Source organism: Vulpes vulpes, chromosome 6, assembly GCF_048418805.1.
Source record: "Vulpes vulpes isolate BD-2025 chromosome 6, VulVul3, whole genome shotgun sequence".
Classification (NCBI taxonomy): Eukaryota; Metazoa; Chordata; class Mammalia; order Carnivora; family Canidae; genus Vulpes; species Vulpes vulpes.
This window is the reverse complement of record NC_132785.1, coordinates 103,366,581-103,383,970: the sequence shown is the minus strand read 5'-3', so window position 1 is coordinate 103,383,970 and position 17,390 is coordinate 103,366,581. Positions and strand designations below refer to the sequence as shown.

Here is a 17,390-nt window from a genome sequence, read left to right as displayed (position 1 = left end):
AGAGATTTGATTTCCATTGTATCAGTTGAGTAACCACTGTCACCTGCTTTTTCAATTTCTCTCCACCTTTATGTATTTGTTCATCATCTTGCCCTATTAATACATTCCGCATGAGTTTGATATTCCAACCTAGAGCCTACCAGATAAATGCTAAATGAAAAAGGAATGCTAGAGGAAATGCTAAAATCATTTCCTTTACGATAATCTATCATTTTTACCTGAGTGTTGAGGGTTTATATATATATATATATATATATATACACACACACACACACACCACTCTTAACAGTGTTCTCCAGGGGCATCTGGCTGGCTCAGTTGGAAGAGCATGCAACTCTTGATCCTAGGGTCAAGAGCCCCACAATGGGTGTAGGGATGTTCTCCATTAATTTCAATTTAACAATCATTTGCTAACTTCTTCTTATATGCCCAATTTTGTTATTACTTTCTTGGATATGTTAGCATAAATCTTGGAAGATTAAGGATCTTTATCCTCTTCGTGAAGGCTGATATCTATTGCTTGGAAATGCAAATTTATCTCCTGCCATTTTAATCTGTCTTCCATCAGCCTTTTCCAGTCATCTGGGACCTATTGCTGGTCCCTCACTACCATGTTCATACTTCATCCTCCCTAATCTCAGTGTCACCCACCATTTCCCTGTCCCGTTCTCACAAAGGTGTTTGTCCTACTCATTAATTAATGGAAAGGGGGGAAAAATCCAAAAACTCTGGAAAATTCATACTGGCATTTTATCCAGGTTGACCTGGGATTTATTTTCTTATGAAACACATAAATGCCCTCTTCTATAGTCCCAAGTGCCATTGCGGACCTCCTCCCAATATGATAAGTTGTGCTTAGACTAAAACATCAAGAAATCTTGACAAGGTTGCTTTTAATTTTTGAGGTGAAAGCATAGTCATTCTTAGAGGATTTTGTTGAAGTAAATAAAATTGACAAGGAACAGAAGTAGCTGAAGTTGGCAAGAAGTGGGAGTGGTGTCCTAGCCATTGGTCCCCTTAGGGATTCTGAATCCTAAGGCTGAATATTGTGGATGAATATTGTGGAAAGAGGAGCATAGGAAAGAAAGGGGAGGGAAATGAGGACTCTACACTTAGCCCCCTATCTACTGTAGAGAATCCCCCGATGGTAGTGAATCAGTCACTGACACTGGAATCTTATGAGATGGCCCAGTCCTTTTTTAAGGTCTTGCAATAGAACAGGTGAGGGGATTTATAGCCTTCCTCACCTCCTTAGCATCCCATCTGCACCAAAGTAAAGATGGGGATACAGGAATTTTGGACTTGACTTACAAAAAAAAAAAAAAAAAACTCCACAAAGTGTTGCCAACATGTCTGGTGGGCCAGCCAGAGCAGATGGCTCAGAGAAATGAGCATTGGTTTGTACAGACGTGGATAAACAAATGACAGCTCAAAAACAAGTAAGGTGGTTCTTTCCGGGTATGTGCTATTTTAGTCATTGGTATCCATTAGTAGTGATTAGGCTTGACTCAGCTTGGTAACCATGAATTGAGGTTGATCCTCATCAGGCCCCTAACCACAGCCTTAGAGATGATCCTGAAGGGAGATTTTGTAGCTTATGTAGTTTTTAGAAAAAGTGTTCCTTGCCTGACTCCTGCCAGCTTGATCCTTCTGTTGACGGGCACAGTTTGGCTAGGTAATGGAGAGGGGAGACCCTAAGTTTTTACTGATACTGGCATCTTGACTTTAGCCATTTAAGATTGAAGAAGTCCGATTTACACAAATCTCCAGGACTGATAAAAATCTATTCTCTAAAAATTGTATCTAAAGTGACAATAGCAGCTGTATTTAGTCATTTGAAACTCGGAAACCAAGAGAGAAACTACAGAGAACTTCCCTGAGCCCATTCACTGTTGTGATTCTGTGTACGCAGCCTGGGATGCCTTAAACAAATGGCAGCCTCAGTTCTCCCTGGACATGTTTTCACCATAAGTCTCTTGGCTCTGTGGATTTCCTGGGTATCAGTTTGAGTGGGAAGGAGGAGAAAAGACCTGTATTAAAACTGCTGCCATGTGCAGACAAAATTGGAGCTTCTGGCTTTGGTATGGTCGTGTTTCTCTATATTATCTCAGTGAACAGGGAGACCAGGTCTATATGCTGAAGAAGCTTGACCCTGTAGGACAACAGGCCTATTTGGCTCATCCTGCCCGGTTCTCCCCAGATGACATGTACTCTTGACACCCAATCACCATCAAAAAACACTTTGGTGCTCAAGACCCAGCAACCTCACCCTGTTCTCTGAGGGTCCCTTAAATTCTATGTCTCTTCTGCTACCCCTCAGAGACTTTCTAAAACCAAGTTCTTCAACCTGTGTGCCTTGAAGCCTTCTTAACACCCTTACTCTTTGGAATCTGGTTTCATTATTGCCTTTGATGATGCTTATGTGAAGCAATCATGGTAGCATCCCTCTTAAGGGAACAAGTTTGAATCTCCTTTCCACATTTTGAATCACTACTAGGTTATTGAAATGATTTGAATGAATGAATAGATAAAGTAAATTGCTGCCATGATGAGAAACCAGATGAGGTCATACTGCCTGGAAGAAGAATAGAACGTTTTCCCGTGGTCTGATTTTAGAGATGTTAATACCCTTCAATCCTTCTTCAGGTCCAAAAGTTACTGTAATTGTATTCCAGATAACCTTTGACAAGTCAGTTTGATTGATAAACTTTAGTTCTGTGAATAGTTGATTCTCTAAGACATGAGCCCCTCTATCTGTCCTCCTTTGGTAGTACTTATTCTAGAATTGCCTCTCCTGAAACACTGTCCAGTCAAAAAGTGCTTACTCTGAACACTTACTTTAGTTCAGGCATTGCACCCCCAGTTCTAGGTTGCAAGAGAGCCAGTTTTACTCTCATGAACTATTTAGTGTTGGCAATGTGATGAAATGTCCTGTGGTGATACTATATCTTGTGCTCAGGACACCGTTGGATAGAGTCTCCCCCGTTCCCATTTTTGAGTTGAGGGCTTAAAAAGAAAACCAACTCATTAACTGCCAGAAAGATTTCAAAATATTTTATGCATTTCAGACTCCATCCCTATTGAAATCCTTTCATCTCATAAAGGCCACTGTTCCAGTGGAAAGGATATTGGGCATGATAGCCAAACAGACTGGTTCAAATCTTGACTCTACCATTTACTAGCTGTATGATTGTGAAGAAGTCACTCAAATTCTCTGAGTCACTTAAATTAACTTTTCTTGGATGCAGTAGGATTAAGTAAGAGGTTGGTACTAGGTTTAACCCAAAGTTTCTTTGCTAGTGACTACTCCAGCACAGATATAGGTAGGAATAGGATGTTGGAAATGTAGAATTCAGAAGAGACCCATGAATGGGAATGCTACTTTTTAAGATTTTTTTTATTATTAGAGAGCACAAGTGGAGGTGGGGGGTGGTGCAGGGAGAGAGGGAGAGAGAGACTCTTAAGCAGTCTCCATGCCCAGTGTGGAGACCAATGCAGGACTAAATCTCAGGATCCTGAGATCATGACTCGAGCAAAGTCATGATTCAGACACTTAACTGAGCTACCTAGGAGTCTCTAACATTTCCTGATCCATGAGAACACATCAATTCTATGGCCTAGTCATTCTCCTTTATGGTTTATTAGCAAACTTGATGATGTTGAGTTGAGACATGGATAGTTCTAAGTGTATTATTCATCCTGGATAATTCAAATACTAATAACGTCAGGGGTGCCTGAGTGGCTCAGTTGGTTATGCTTCCTGCTGATTCTTGATTTTGGCTCAGATCATGATGTCAGGGTCGTGAGATTGAGCCCCCCCATCAGGTTCTGAGCTCAGCCTGGAGTCTGCTTGTCTCTCTCCCTCTTCTCTTCCTTTCTCTCTCCCTCTCTCTATCAAATAAATGAAAAATGTCAAATATGGTGGAAAGATTAGGCAAAGAATATTTTTGTCACTGACCAAGTGACAAAAGTAGAGTAAGTACTTAGTACTGGCTAAGTGGGCAAATCCATATATGATTCAGTCTGAAAGCTCTTGCTGTCATAGCAGAGATGTGCATGTACATGGCAATAAAGAGGGATATATTCTGAGTCCAAAAGGGGAGTTGTGTGAGGAGGCCAAAAGCACAAGACACCTTCTCTAGAACCAGATTATTTCTAGAGAAGGGATACTGTGCTGGTCATTGTCCTGTAGACACTGAAATGAGAGATGTCGGGCAGCCCGACATTTGGTGGCTCAGCGGTTTAACGCTGCCTTCGGCCCAGGGTGTGATCCTGGAGACCCGGGTTGAGTCCCACGTTGGGCTCCCTGCATGGTGCCTGCTTCTCTCTGCCTGTGTCTCTGCCTCTCCCTCTCTCTCTCACTGTCTCTCATGAATAAATAAAATATTTAAAAAAAAGAGTCCATTTCTTTAAAAAAAAATGAAATGAGAAATGTCTGGAATGAATGTTTGAACAAAGTGGAGTTGGCAATGGGGTGCAGGGAGCAGTAACTGCCTACTGATACTTTGTGCCCTAGTGTTGCCATGTTCCTGATAGATGATATTCACTGCTTAGATAAATGAACGCTTATTTATGTCTGAATGCATCATATTTTACCAGTTGGCTGGGCACACAGGTTGGCCTATGTGTACTGAGCTATAGATGGTTGCTCAGAAGTGACCTTGTTCAGAACATGGGTGCATATATTCTGTGTGATGCCCTTACCAGGGAAGTTGAACCTTTGAGGTTATTCCAAGTTTATAAATGATGACCTCTTCATCATATCGTAGGTTCCAGGCATCTGATGCTTTTCTCAGTCACTGAAGAAGAAAGCCTACACAATGGTCCTTAAAATATAGCTTCCTGGGATACCTGGGTGGCCCAGCAGTTGAGCACCTGCCTGCCTTCAGCCCAGGGCATGATCCTGGAGTCCCAGGATCGAGTCCCACATCAGGCTCCCCGCATGGAGCCTGCTTCTCTCTCTGCCTGTGTCTCTGCCTCTCTCTGTGTCTCTCATGAATAAATAAATAAATAGTCTTTAAAGAAAAAGAAATACAGCTTTCTTTTAGCGGCCTCTTGTTATTCATACATGGTATCTTTAAGCACCTTACTCTAATTCAGATTCTCAGTTCTTGAGCTCTCCCTATTAGAAAGTGGTCCAAATCTCCTTTCTTTATCCCTAGCTCTCTCTGCTATCAGGGTAACAAAAGGATTTTTCTTCATTATTTTCCCAGTGGCTTTGGTATGTTTGGGTTTTTTGTTTTTTTGTTTTTTTGTTTTTTGTTTTTTGCTACCTTCATCATAGAAATCAAGGGCAAATGGATCAGAGATTTTTTATGCATTTAAGTAATTATATGCTTTTGGTTCTGCATGTCCCTGGCTCAGATGCCTAACTGTTCCCAAGTAGTTCAGTCTCATTTTGCTCATGACTGGCCTTTTCTAAGGTAACACTTGGGTTCTATCTTGGGGATCAAAAACTTGAGAAATGTTTTAAGTGGCTGTGGCTTCATTGACAATGGAATTGCAGTGGGTGGGCGTGGGCAATGCTTAAAGGCTAAATAAAGGCTCCTGGTAAGAGCACATATGCTGAGAGAATATTTCATCTTCCCTCTTTCCATAGCAACTTTATCTGTAAGATTAAGCAAGCATTCTGCTGGTGGCATAGTTAATAAAAAATCTTGGCTCCAGTTCAGAGCTGTTTGTCTGCCATTATTGGAACCTATTTACTTTTATTCATTTCATCATTTGATTTTTGTTTCCTTCTGTCTTCCCAGGTGGCATTGGTAGGGTGGTCAACGGAGCCTTCATGGTGCTGAAAGGGCATCGGTCTATTGTTAACCAGGTCCGATTTAACCCTCACACCTACATGATCTGCTCTTCTGGTGTAGAAAAGATTATCAAGGTGAGGTACCTTCCCCTTATGTCCTTTAGACAAATTGTTAACAATTCATAATTGGAAGAAACTAGAACAATATTTATAGGACCTCATACCTAAACATACTAAAGGTCTATCAAAATTCTCAATCATTATGGGGCACCTGGATGGTTCAGTCAGTAGAGCAAGACTCTTGATCTTGAGGTCCTGAGTTTGATCCCCACATTGGGCATTGAGATTACTTAAAAAATTTCTCAATTATTTTGACATAACACAAAATATTAAAAAATTGATATTAAAAAGCGTGGTTTAAAATCCTCCTTTCAAGACCACTTTTTAAAATAGTCACTAGGCTTTGAAACTAGACACCACTTGTATGCCACTACATTTCCAGAAGCCTTTGATATTGAGTCTGAGTTCTGTTTTCCAAACTTCATCTGAAAGCCACCATCTATTCAGTTACTTGGTGTGTACTTTGCATTAATTGCTGTGCTAATGTGGCACAGACATAACTAAGTGACTGCCAGAATCATAGCTAAATTGTCTCAGAACATATCAAAAAACACTGCATGTGGTTGTGATTGAGGCTAAACGCTTGCATTAATTGTACATCAACTGAATGAACTTAACCTGGCTAAGGAATGTATTTAGAGCCTACAATGAAGAGACACAGCCTGGCCTGTGTCCACAGGAGGATGGCCCACTGCCTGCCACTCACATTCTAGTTGCTAGTAACCCTTTTCCACATCTGCAAAAAGGTTTGGGTATTTGGTAGGTTTGGGGTAAATGATGAATCCTTTGGAACTCTGTGATAACTTGATTTTTAAGTAAGGATAGATGATAATCTCCCCTAAAAGTTAAAAGTCCTCTTTCCCCCCCCCCCCCCCCCCCCCCCGCCAAAATGACATTGAAAACCTGATGGGGGAGGTATCAGGAAAAAAGTAAAAAATTGGTTTGTGATGATTTGGTGGTTTTCTATTTTCTTCTGCTGCTGCTGCTGCTACTGCTGCTGCTGCTTCCTCTTCTTCCTCTTCCCCTCCTCCTCCTTCTTCACCATCTAGAATTAAACCAAGTTGTATCTGAGGCAAGGGAAGCTATCAGAAATGTAATGTTGGAGGATGGGTCAATATTTATTTGTTCTCATTCCAGATGCCTTTATATAAGTTTTGTTGGTTCTGTGGATTAGGGCTAACTTTCATGATTGCACACATTTTCCCACAGAGCTGGAGCAGGACTTCTAGGTCATTTTTACTGACTTTTTCTTTTTGTAAGATGATGAGATTTCAATTATAAACTATGCGTCTGGGGTTAATTACACAGCTAATTAGTGGTAAAGTTAGGATAGAGCCTTGTTCTTTGTTGTTCCCAGTGGCCTATCACACTCCCCATGCTGGTGGGAAGGCAGCAGGCAGCCAGAGGCCTCTACTGAAGGTGGTCATCTCTAACATCCTTCAGTGGGCAATTGAGAAATTGGCCCTGTCCCTTGAATTGCCTTCTCTTCTCCTTTGGCCTATGAGTAATGGGTTGGCACGGTAGGATGTCCTCTAGGCCTGTTGACGTCATTCTCTTTCTCAGAGAGCTCTGCTTGGCCATCTCCTTTAGAAGAGAGATTCCTGCTCGGCTGTGCACTCTGGGATGCTTCTGTACTTAGTCTCCCCAATTATTGTTTAGTCAACTGGAGTCCTTACCCTTAAGGTCATAGTTTGGAAACTAACCAAGTTCTCAGAGGAGTAAGAGAAGAAAATATTTTCTCTGGGAGATTATCCAGACTGAAATATGGAGCTCACTGCTTCCAGGTTCCAGTGGGGTCTGAACCCGGACCCACCAGGAGGCACATTCAGCCGTTTGAAACCTTAGGTCAGTGGGATGAGCACTGGGTGTTATGCTAAATGTTGGCAAATTGAACTCCAATTAAAAAAAAGTTTTTTTAAAGAAAAAAAACCTTAGGTCAGTATAGCTGGTACCCTTGAACAGTTCTTTAAGTCTGTTCCCCATCTGTCAAGTGAGGATGTTAACAGTGACTTGCCATCCAGAAGTGCCTTGTGAATTACCTGTGCCTGACAATTTCTGACTATTTTAATAAGTCACTTTCCTGCTTGCAATTTCTGAGGATCAGTGGTTCAAAGAGCATAATGTTCTCACTCAGCCTGAGACCTTTTTTTCCTCTCCACTTTGTTCCACCTTCTCCCTTGTCCTTTATTGCTGCCGTTCTAGCCCAGAGGAAAAGAATCCTGGTTGTTGGGGCCACCCTCTTCTCACCCATAACAGGTCTCTAGCCCCCTGAATGTCCATACTTAGCAAAAGAGGGGATTTGTTTTATAGTTAAATATGGAGAGGTGGGACACCTGGGTGGCGCAGTGGCTGAGCATCTGCCTTTGGCTCAGGGCATGATCCCAGGGTCCTGAAATCGACTCCCACATCGGACTCTCTGTATGGAGCCTGCTTCTCCCTCTGCCTCTGCCTCTGCCTCTGCCTCTGTCTCTGCCTGTGTGTGTGTGTGTGTGTGTGTGTGTGTGATAAGTAAATAAAATATTTAAAAATAAATAAACAAACAAATAAATAGAGGCAAGATAGGGCTAATGCAGACCTTTTTTCTCAAAGACCAATATTCATTTATTCATGATATTTGTGGTATTTATGATGTACCTGTGTGTGCCTTTTGTGCTAGGCCCTATGGGGAACTTAAAGGCAAAAAAAAAGTAATGCAGGTCATCCCCAGTAAGAGAGACAAGAAATAAAGATAACAATGCAATAGCTACACAAGAGATAGAAACGGAATGCTCTAGGGGAGGGAAAGATTTTTCCCATCTGGAATAATCTCAGGCAGGTAATATTTCAACTAGACTTTGAAAAATAAAGACTGCTAAAGGGAGGTGTAAAATATGAGAAACATTCTAAGTAGAGACAATCAATAAATATTTATTGATCATCCACTGTGTTCCAGGCATCATACTTATGAAGAAATGCTCAGAAGCAGTGAGGCATAAGACCTGTTAAGAAAATGATCATGTTTGGCCAAAGGGAAGAGCACAAGAAGGGAGGACTAAGATACAAGGCAGGAATGTGGGCAGGAGGTTGGCCCAGAAGGTCTCGGAAGCCAGATTAGAGAGGGCGGAGAACCCTTAAATAGCAAGTTAGGTCCCTATCAGCGTAGATTTTCTCAGTGTACGGTCACATGTCTTAAGTTAGTACAATAGCACAAAAAGGAGAGGGCTTAGAGCTGCTATATTCAAGCATGTCATGGTTACCTGTATAGATCAGAACACTTGCTATTTAATTTCTTCCATTTCAACAGTGCTTGAATAAGAATTGAACTGCACCTTTTTCCTCAGAAGCCTCTTTTTTTTTTTAAGATTTTATTTATTTATTCATGAGGGACACACAGAGAGGCAGAGACATAGGCAGAGGGAGAAGCAGGCTCCCTGCAGGGAGCCCCATGTGGGACTCCATCCTGGGACTCCAGGATCACGCCCTGAGCCGAAGGTGACACCCAACCACTAAGCTGCCCAGACGTCCCTCCTCAACAACCTCTTGAGCTAAACTTTTCACTGGGTTTGGAGAGAAATCTGTTTGTCCCTCCTCCTTTTCTCATGAACCTTGCGCCAAGAGGAGGCTTGTGTAGCCGCATTTAACATGTTAGCAATGGGAAGTTGTGTTTTTGTTGCTTCATTTCTGAGTTGTTGGCTTTCAGTGTAAAGAAATAAACATTTGACAAATATTTCAAAACTGGTATTTTAGGGATGAGGACTAAGATAATAGGGACGGCCAGTACTTCTGATGTTCAGAAGTCTCTGAGGATGGGTCTAAAACTTCCTGGTAGAGGTATTCAGTTGCCAAGTGAAGGAGAAAGCACCCCATCTTTTTTGTGCTATGGTAGAGATTATGTCCTTTCATCCATCTCATTTCTACAGATGAGAAGACGCATTTGAGAATGAAGTCATTTGCCAAGGGCCACGTGTGGCAGTGGGGCTGGGGTTCCTACCTGTTCTGCCTGCTCTAGCAGCTCTGGGCCACAAATCCCTTGAGGACTGAAAACCAGCTGTCTGGGATGATGGTTTTGTTTTGCTCTGAACCTTAGGATTGGATGAGACCCATCTAATCCACTGTTAGGTTGGGGAGCTGAGCTTTATCCAAGGTCAACCTGAGCTGAGTGGGAACCCATACTCAAGTCCACTGCCTCCTGATCCAGCATTTTTTCCATTACTCCACACTTCAGGAATGAAAGTCTACCTCCGCTTAATACATTCCAGAGCCCAAATGAAAGCTGGCTTTCCATGTTAATGATTTTCATTCCTGAAGGGAAGACATAAGGGTCTGGATGGTAGATTAGAACCTAGAAACTGGCTTGTTGGATAGTTGGACCAGCATCCCACCATTAATATTCTTTACTTCTATTAACAAAATCTGTGTTTCTGTAAAGTATGTAGAGATTTATCTTTATATTAGACAACATGGTTGGTAACGTTTTACCATTTTTAAACTGGGAAAGTAAGAGATCTGGCCCAGAATATAGAATAAGACCCCAAAAAGTCCTGAGGGACCCCTCAATTTCCTTTCTAAGCCACCAGACTTTTATCCACTTGGACATTTGTTTGAATTGACAGTCATTTGTACCTTGATCCTGTTGTTTAAGGCCATGTCTAAAATGCTTCCCAGGGGATCCCTGGGTGGCTCAGCGGTTTAGCGCCTGCCTTTGGCCCAGGGCGTGATCCTAGAGTCCCGGGATCGAGTCCCGCATCGGGTTCTCTGCATGGAGTCTGCTTCTCCCTCTGCCTGTGTCTCTGCCTCTCTCTCACTCTTTCTGTGTCTCTCATGAATAAATAAATAAAATCTTTAAAAGATAATAAAAATAAAAAGTAAATAAAATAAAATGCTTCCCAAACATAGGGTCTCACAAAGAACTTGAGAATCTCTTCAGACAAATCCTTTATTTTCTGCTCTTTATTTTCTTTTTTTTTTTTTTCTCTTTATTTTCTAACTATATTCTTAAAAAGTTGTTCTTCCCCCTTGTGAAAACCGCAGAGCCCTGGTACCTGCTGGTGACTTAGTGAATCTGAACCTCAAAGTGTGGGGCTCAGGAGTCAGCACTGTTAGGACTCTTCAGGTGACTCCTGCGCACCTCCAAGTGGGAGAACCACTGCCTAAATCCCCCCGCTCCCCCCAGTCATGTAGTGAGGATGGAGAGAGAAGAACACCTGAGGAGTTGTGGGTAGGGAACAGAGTCAAAGGAGAAAGGAATCTGAGTTGGGAATTGATTAAGAGAGCTAACCTAGGTTTTTCCAGCCCCTTTTGAACTAGAGCTCCTCCAAAAAGGTGCTACCTTCCAGAAGTTGCAAGTAGAGCATAGGAGGGAAGGGGCCTCATGAAGGTGCTCACAGGGAGGTGAATGTGTCCTTGGATAGCTTTGGGGAAGCAAAGCCATTGTCTTGATAGAGGATAGAGAATGAGGAGCCCTGTTTTCTGGGTTGGGTGCCATCTAAAGATAGACACCAGCCTGTCAGGCAAGAAAATCGCCTGGAATTTCATCTGAGTTGCCATGGCTACCGGCTGATGTAACTGAGCTTCTGTGTGCTGCTCTGTGGACCAGTCTGGTAGTCAGGTGAAGCTAATTGTTCTCAACTGCAGTGACAGCTTAATTACCTTGAACTTGAATTTTGCATAACTTATTCCACTCGCAAAGTTGGGCCTTTGCAGTCACGTAGACCTGAGTTTGAGTCCCAGCTCTGCCAAGTTCCTTTGGCTATCGGCCCATGTGTCTGATGATAGAGTGAAGGAATGTTAAGGGATGGGGCCACGGTCTTGGGGGTGTGTGTCTTGCCTATTTCTGCAGCTAACAGGAGAGTTGGGGAGCAGGCCAGCAGCAACCTGGTTAAGAGAACCCAGTTTCCTGGGTAACTGATGCCTGCATGTCCAAGAGGAACTGCAGTGTAGGCAGTTGGCTATTCTTATCAAGCTCCAGTAAGCAATTCCCATTAGTTAAAAATAGAAATGTTGCAGTTGGGGAGAAGTGGAGTTATAGGCTAAAATATTAACTACCACAGAAGACTGACTGCTGGGTCTGTTTTCACTTTCGAAAAGTGGTACCTCTCTGTGCACAGCTTCAGTCTTTTGAGAGTTTTGAACACATTGGCCAATCTTCAAGTCATCCCCTATTCTTCACAATTACGAAGGGGGTTATTGTAATTTCCAAGCTACTAACAGAGAACACTAAAGGGGTGAGGGCTCATAGGGGAGATAATATATGACTATCCTGGGGCAAGAGATAAAACTTTGATTTCTTGACACTAAGCTAATGCTAAGTCCTAGACAATGCTTTTTCCAACAGCTGACTCTAGAAGCCTCTGTTTGCTTATGTGACCCACATAATCCAGTTTCGTAAAGAATGTATTTTTAAAGCTGGTTAGCAAGTCCTGGCTAAATGACAGGAAGGATCTGGAGAAGCTCTGCCTTAGTGTTCTTTATCACCACTAGCTTTAGAGTACTTTCCAATCAGGCCTCCTTGGTTTTGTTTTTGCCTTCTGTGCAGATCTGGAGTCCATACAAGCAGCCAGGATGTACAGGAGACCTAGACGGTCGGATTGAGGATGATTCCCGCTGCCTCTATACCCACGAAGAGTACATCAGCCTCGTGCTGAACAGTGGGAGTGGCCTGTCACATGACTACGCCAACCAGTCTGTGCAGGAAGACCCCAGGATGATGGCCTTCTTTGACTCCCTGGTACGTCGTGAGATCGAGGGCTGGAGCTCTGACTCAGACAGCGATCTCAGTGAGAGCACGATCCTCCAGCTGCACGCAGGGGTCAGCGAGCGCTCGGGCTATACTGACTCAGAGTCTTCGGCCTCTCTGCCCCGCTCCCCTCCACCCACAGTGGATGAGAATGCCGACAGCGCCTTCCACCTGGGGCCCCTACGGGTCACCACAGCCAACACAGTGGCATCACCACCACCACCGCCCACGTGTGAGGATGCAGCCTCTCGCCAGCAGCGCCTATCTGCCCTGCGGCGCTACCAGGACAAACGCCTCCTGGCCCTTTCCAACGAGTCCGATTCCGAAGAGAACGCCTGTGAGGTTGAACTGGACACAGATCTTTTCCCCCGACCACGATCTCCCAGCCCTGAAGATGAGTCCAGCAGTTCCAGCAGCTCCAGCAGCTCTGAAGATGAGGAGGAGCTGAATGAGCGTCGAGCAGCCACACGGCAGCGGAATACCATGCGGCGACGGCAGAAGACCCCCCGAGAAGAGAGGCCCACCCCCCCAAGCAAGCCCGCCAATACCTACATTGGAGAAGACAACTATGATTACCCCCAGATCAAAGTGGATGACCTCTCCTCTTCCTCTCCCTCCTCCCCTGAGCGCAGCACTTCCACACTGGAGATTCAGCCCAACCGGGCATCTCCAACTTCCGACATAGAGTCAGTGGAGCGAAAGATTTATAAGGCTTACAAGTGGCTCCGCTATTCCTATATCTCCTACTCAAATAACAAAGATGGAGAGAGCTCCCTCGTGTCTGGGGAGGCAGATGAAGGGAGAGCGGGAACCAGCCACAAGGACAACCCAGCCCCTTCTTCTAGTAAGGAAGCCTGTCTCAGCATGACTATAGCCCAGAGGAACCAGGACCTGCCCCCTGAAGGTCGCAACAAGGATGCTTTTAAAGAAGGGACTTCTGCTAGAAATCCCAGCAATGGCCCAGGCCAGGAGCACAGCAGCCACCCTTGGGCAGAGGCACCAGAGGACCCCTCACAGGACACTAACAATGGTGGCTCTGTAGAACACTCTTTTGAAACCAAGAAGCTCAATGGGAAGGCCCTGAGCAAGGCCCTAAGCAGCCGGGCCGAGGAGCCGCCCTCTCCTCCTGTCCCCAAGGCATCTGGCTCCACTCTGAGCAGTGGGTCTGGCAGCTGTCCCAGGACCCAGTCTGATGACAGTGAGGAGAGGAGCCTCGAAACCATCTGTGCCAACCACAACAATGGACGCTTACACCCCCGCCCCCCTCATCCCCACAACAATGGGCAGAACTTTGGAGAGCTGGAGGCAGTAGCCTGCTCTTCTCCAGGACATTCGGACACTGACCATGATAACTTGTCCCTGACAGGGACACTCCTACACAAAGATTGTTGTGGGTCTGAAATGGCCTGTGAGACCCCCAATGCTGGAACAAGAGAGGACCCCACTGACACCCCAGACACAGACAGCAGCAGGGCTGTTCATGGCCATAGTGGCCTCAAAAGGCACCGAGTCGAATTGGAAGATACAGATTCAGAGAATTCCTCCTCAGAGAAGAAATTAAAAACATGATAAATACAAAGGGAAAACAAAAAGCTATGAAAAGTAGCTTTACAAAAAATTTTTTTAATCCTGTTTAGTGAACACAGAGGAAAGGAAAAAAAAAGTATTAAAGGCACATAAAACCAGGGCCTGAAATTTTGTGTCTGATGCTGCTCCCTTCTGTTCAGTAATGGGTCTGAATGTTTAGCTGGCCGTTGGCTTGTGCTGTGTAAGGAAAGGGAAAAAAAGATCCAAGTGACTCCTTTCTAGTAAGACTTGAGCATCGCGTACCTGTGCGTTTTGTTAAAGTAAATCCTTGTTGAGACGTTTGACTTGTTCTTGTGTGTGTTCACCGGCACGTGTGAGCTCATTGTCTCCAAGGCTTTTCTTTCCGTTCTCCATGAGAAGGGATCTATGGATCGGTATCTTTTGCCATCTCACCTTGTTTACATGCTGTAGGTGTTAACGGTGAGTGCCTGCTGAATCCGGCTGTGCTGTGCTGAAAGAATGAAGGGGAGAATGAAACAGGCCTTCAGCCCATCGGCTGTGCTGGGAGGGAAAGCATGGTTTCTTTCTTAAAGAAATCTTCCATGTTTTCTCTCAGTAGTACTTCTTAATTGAGCATTTAACGTGGACATACTAAAAGTGAAGTGTTTTTAATGCCAATAAGAGGTTAGCACCTAAGATCAGATTCCAGAGAACACTGGTTCCTGACAAATTTTGCCCATGGCAAATGGAGCTGTGCTGCAGCATGGAGGCCTATGGAGGCCATAAAATATGACTGGTTGTGGGGCACCCTTTCACCAGTTAGGTGCTAGTTCCTGAGAGGCCCTCTAAAGGCCAGTGGGCACCTCTTTGCCCCCATGTGATGAAAGGAGGGGGAAAAGATGGCCCTCAAGAGCTTTGTGCTCAAAACTATTTAAGTGGATGTTCTAGGTATGTTAATGAAAAAGTGTAGTGAAGAGCAGAATGTGGTACTATATTCATTTAATTCAACCCAAAATTATGGGTCAAAATTGAAGGAACTGGCATCATTCCTCAGACTTGCAATTAGCAGAGGCTGTGGTGTCCTGACTAGATTTTGCAGAGTGGTGGCCATCTTGAAGTAACAGATTCCTGTTGAGTTGGGGTGTCAAGAGGCCGAGAGGAGTCTCTGGTTTAAGACTTCTGGCTCCTAGAAGAGACTCTATTTCCCTGAGCGGGGGAAGACCAAGAGATTTTCAGCATCACAGTGGTCGTTAGAGTCGCTTGGTCATGAATGAAGGGTTACACAAGACAGGAAGACCTAGAGGTGACCAGATATCCCATCATCATAGATGTCATGAAAAGGCAAAATACAAGAAACAAGGAAGAGAGGGAGAGAGAGAAGAGAAGCACACACTAACTTTCTTGTGTGCAAAGGTGCTAGACCACTTGGTGTGCAGCTAGCATTGGCATAGAGAGAACCGAATTTGTGAATGGTGTGGCCTCTCCAACTCAGCCTTCCTTTTAGGGAAGGACCTGTCCTACTGGGCCTGGGACCATGTGGAGGATGAAGACTTGGATGAATTTAGGCACTGGAGGAAGAGGGATTATTTATAAAAGGAAGGTTGTTGATCTAAGCCAAAAGGAGACATCATCTGGCTAAGCTTTGTGGAAGGAAAGACGTGGCTGGTATGTTGATGTGACTTGGGTGTGAAAACACTGTCTTAAGAGATGAAGGAGTGTGAGTAGCAGTGGGGATGCTTACGATTTAACAACTGTAATCTCACAGGGGGGAGTGGGAGAGTGATTCTGTAACTATTAGAATGAGTTTGGATTTGTAATCACAATGGCTCTATGATTTGTCTCTGGCTATTCACAGATAATTGTAAATTCTGGTTTTATAAGCCCAAGTCATTTTACATTTGCTTTTCCAAAATTTATTAAATTGGACTTTTTTAATCATTTATATACAAAAAAACAGATATAATCACTCAGTGTCTGTTTCTCTTCCCCCTCCTAGTCAGCCTACCTCATCTCTGTCTGGCTTTATTTAATCTAATCAGTAGCTACCCTTTTCTGATTTCTCTAAGGACAATCCACTTTTCCTAGAGAAAAAGAAGTTAAGTTCCCTTGGGAGCTGGCCACTTGATTACTGTTTCCAAATGCAGAACTCGGTCTTTTCATGTTAAAAGCCTTAATCCCATTTGGGTACTCCAAAGAGAAGTCAAAGTTCATTCTGGTTCAATTTTAGTGTTCAAGAAAGATCATTTTTTAGCAACAAGAGACTCTCCCCAGCACCCCATGTTCAACTTCCCAGGAGATAAGCCCATAAAATACTCACTGGAGCAGGCTGAGAACTGTTTGTCTGTGTTAGCCACTCCTTTCTCATTTCCAGAAATCTCCTGTCTTGTGATCATGGACCTGCAAACCTAGCAGCAAGAACCACTTCTAGAGTCCCTTTGCCAAAATCCTTGTGAATTGAGGCCCCAACTTTGGAGGCACGTTTGATCCCCCAATTCTTCTGTGATGGTATTTTTACTAGCAGGACAGATGGCACTGATTACATTAAGAACTATTTGAAAGTGCCTCTTATGGTTTGTTTGTGTTTTTTTTTTTTTTTTCCTGCATCCTGTACATAAATTTTAAAGTGGCTGGTCCAGATAGGTACAACTGTTTCTCTCCACTTTATTTTCTGCCTGGTTTTGTAAGTGACTCCTGTGTCTCTAGGACAGCAGTAAATGAGTTAAATAAGTAGTTGGCTTGGGGCAAAAGAAGGTTGCAACTGTGCTTGATTTACTAAGCCAGGAGTCCCTTGTTTGTCAAGGTGCCTTCCTCTGCTGAAGCCTTATCTCCTCACAAGCCCCTCCTCTTGTTACTCCCAGCAACACTAGCTCTTCTCTTGTGTATATGCAAATAAACCTATTACTCACTTCTCATGGCTTCCTCTTCTCTTCCAGGGAAGACTTGGTTGCTTAGACACCTCCCCCCTATCTTTAATTTCTTTCCTGTTTTAATTCTTGCCTAGTTGAAACTTGATTCAAAACCACTCTGAAGACAAACTGGTATTCCATATCCATGCCAGTAGTCACTGGCTCTTCTAGGTTTGAAACAAAGGTCACACATAGACAACAAAACTGAGGGTTGGAGAAGGTATCTACCTGGTCTCCTTTACCAGGCTTATGTGAACTCAGCACAGTGAGACCCTAGAATTGACCCTTTTATTAGTTGGAACTGAGGGAGTGATACGGTGAAGCAACATTACAAATAGCCCCCAAAGACAGTTTTTGATGGTTCCAAATATCCAGT

General features: G+C 43.8%; 1 protein-coding gene and 1 pseudogene across 3 annotated transcripts in view; both read left to right on the top strand.

Annotated features, from left to right (window-relative positions):
* The window catches only part of DCAF5 (DDB1 and CUL4 associated factor 5), a 101,298-nt gene extending 86,849 nt beyond the window's left edge, over positions 1-14,449 (top strand). For all 3 annotated transcript variants that reach the window (XM_026008462.2, XM_026008463.2, XM_026008464.2), the window contains exons 8-9: positions 5,754-5,881; positions 12,381-14,449. In XM_026008462.2, coding sequence (XP_025864247.1) covers positions 5,754-5,881; positions 12,381-14,150 — 1,898 coding nt within the window. In that variant the 3' untranslated portion in view covers positions 14,151-14,449. The remainder of the gene's footprint in view (positions 1-5,753; positions 5,882-12,380) is intronic.
* LOC140599388 (H/ACA ribonucleoprotein complex subunit 3 pseudogene) lies at positions 1,944-2,350 on the top strand (annotated as a pseudogene).
* Positions 14,450-17,390: the final 2,941 nt, after the last annotated feature.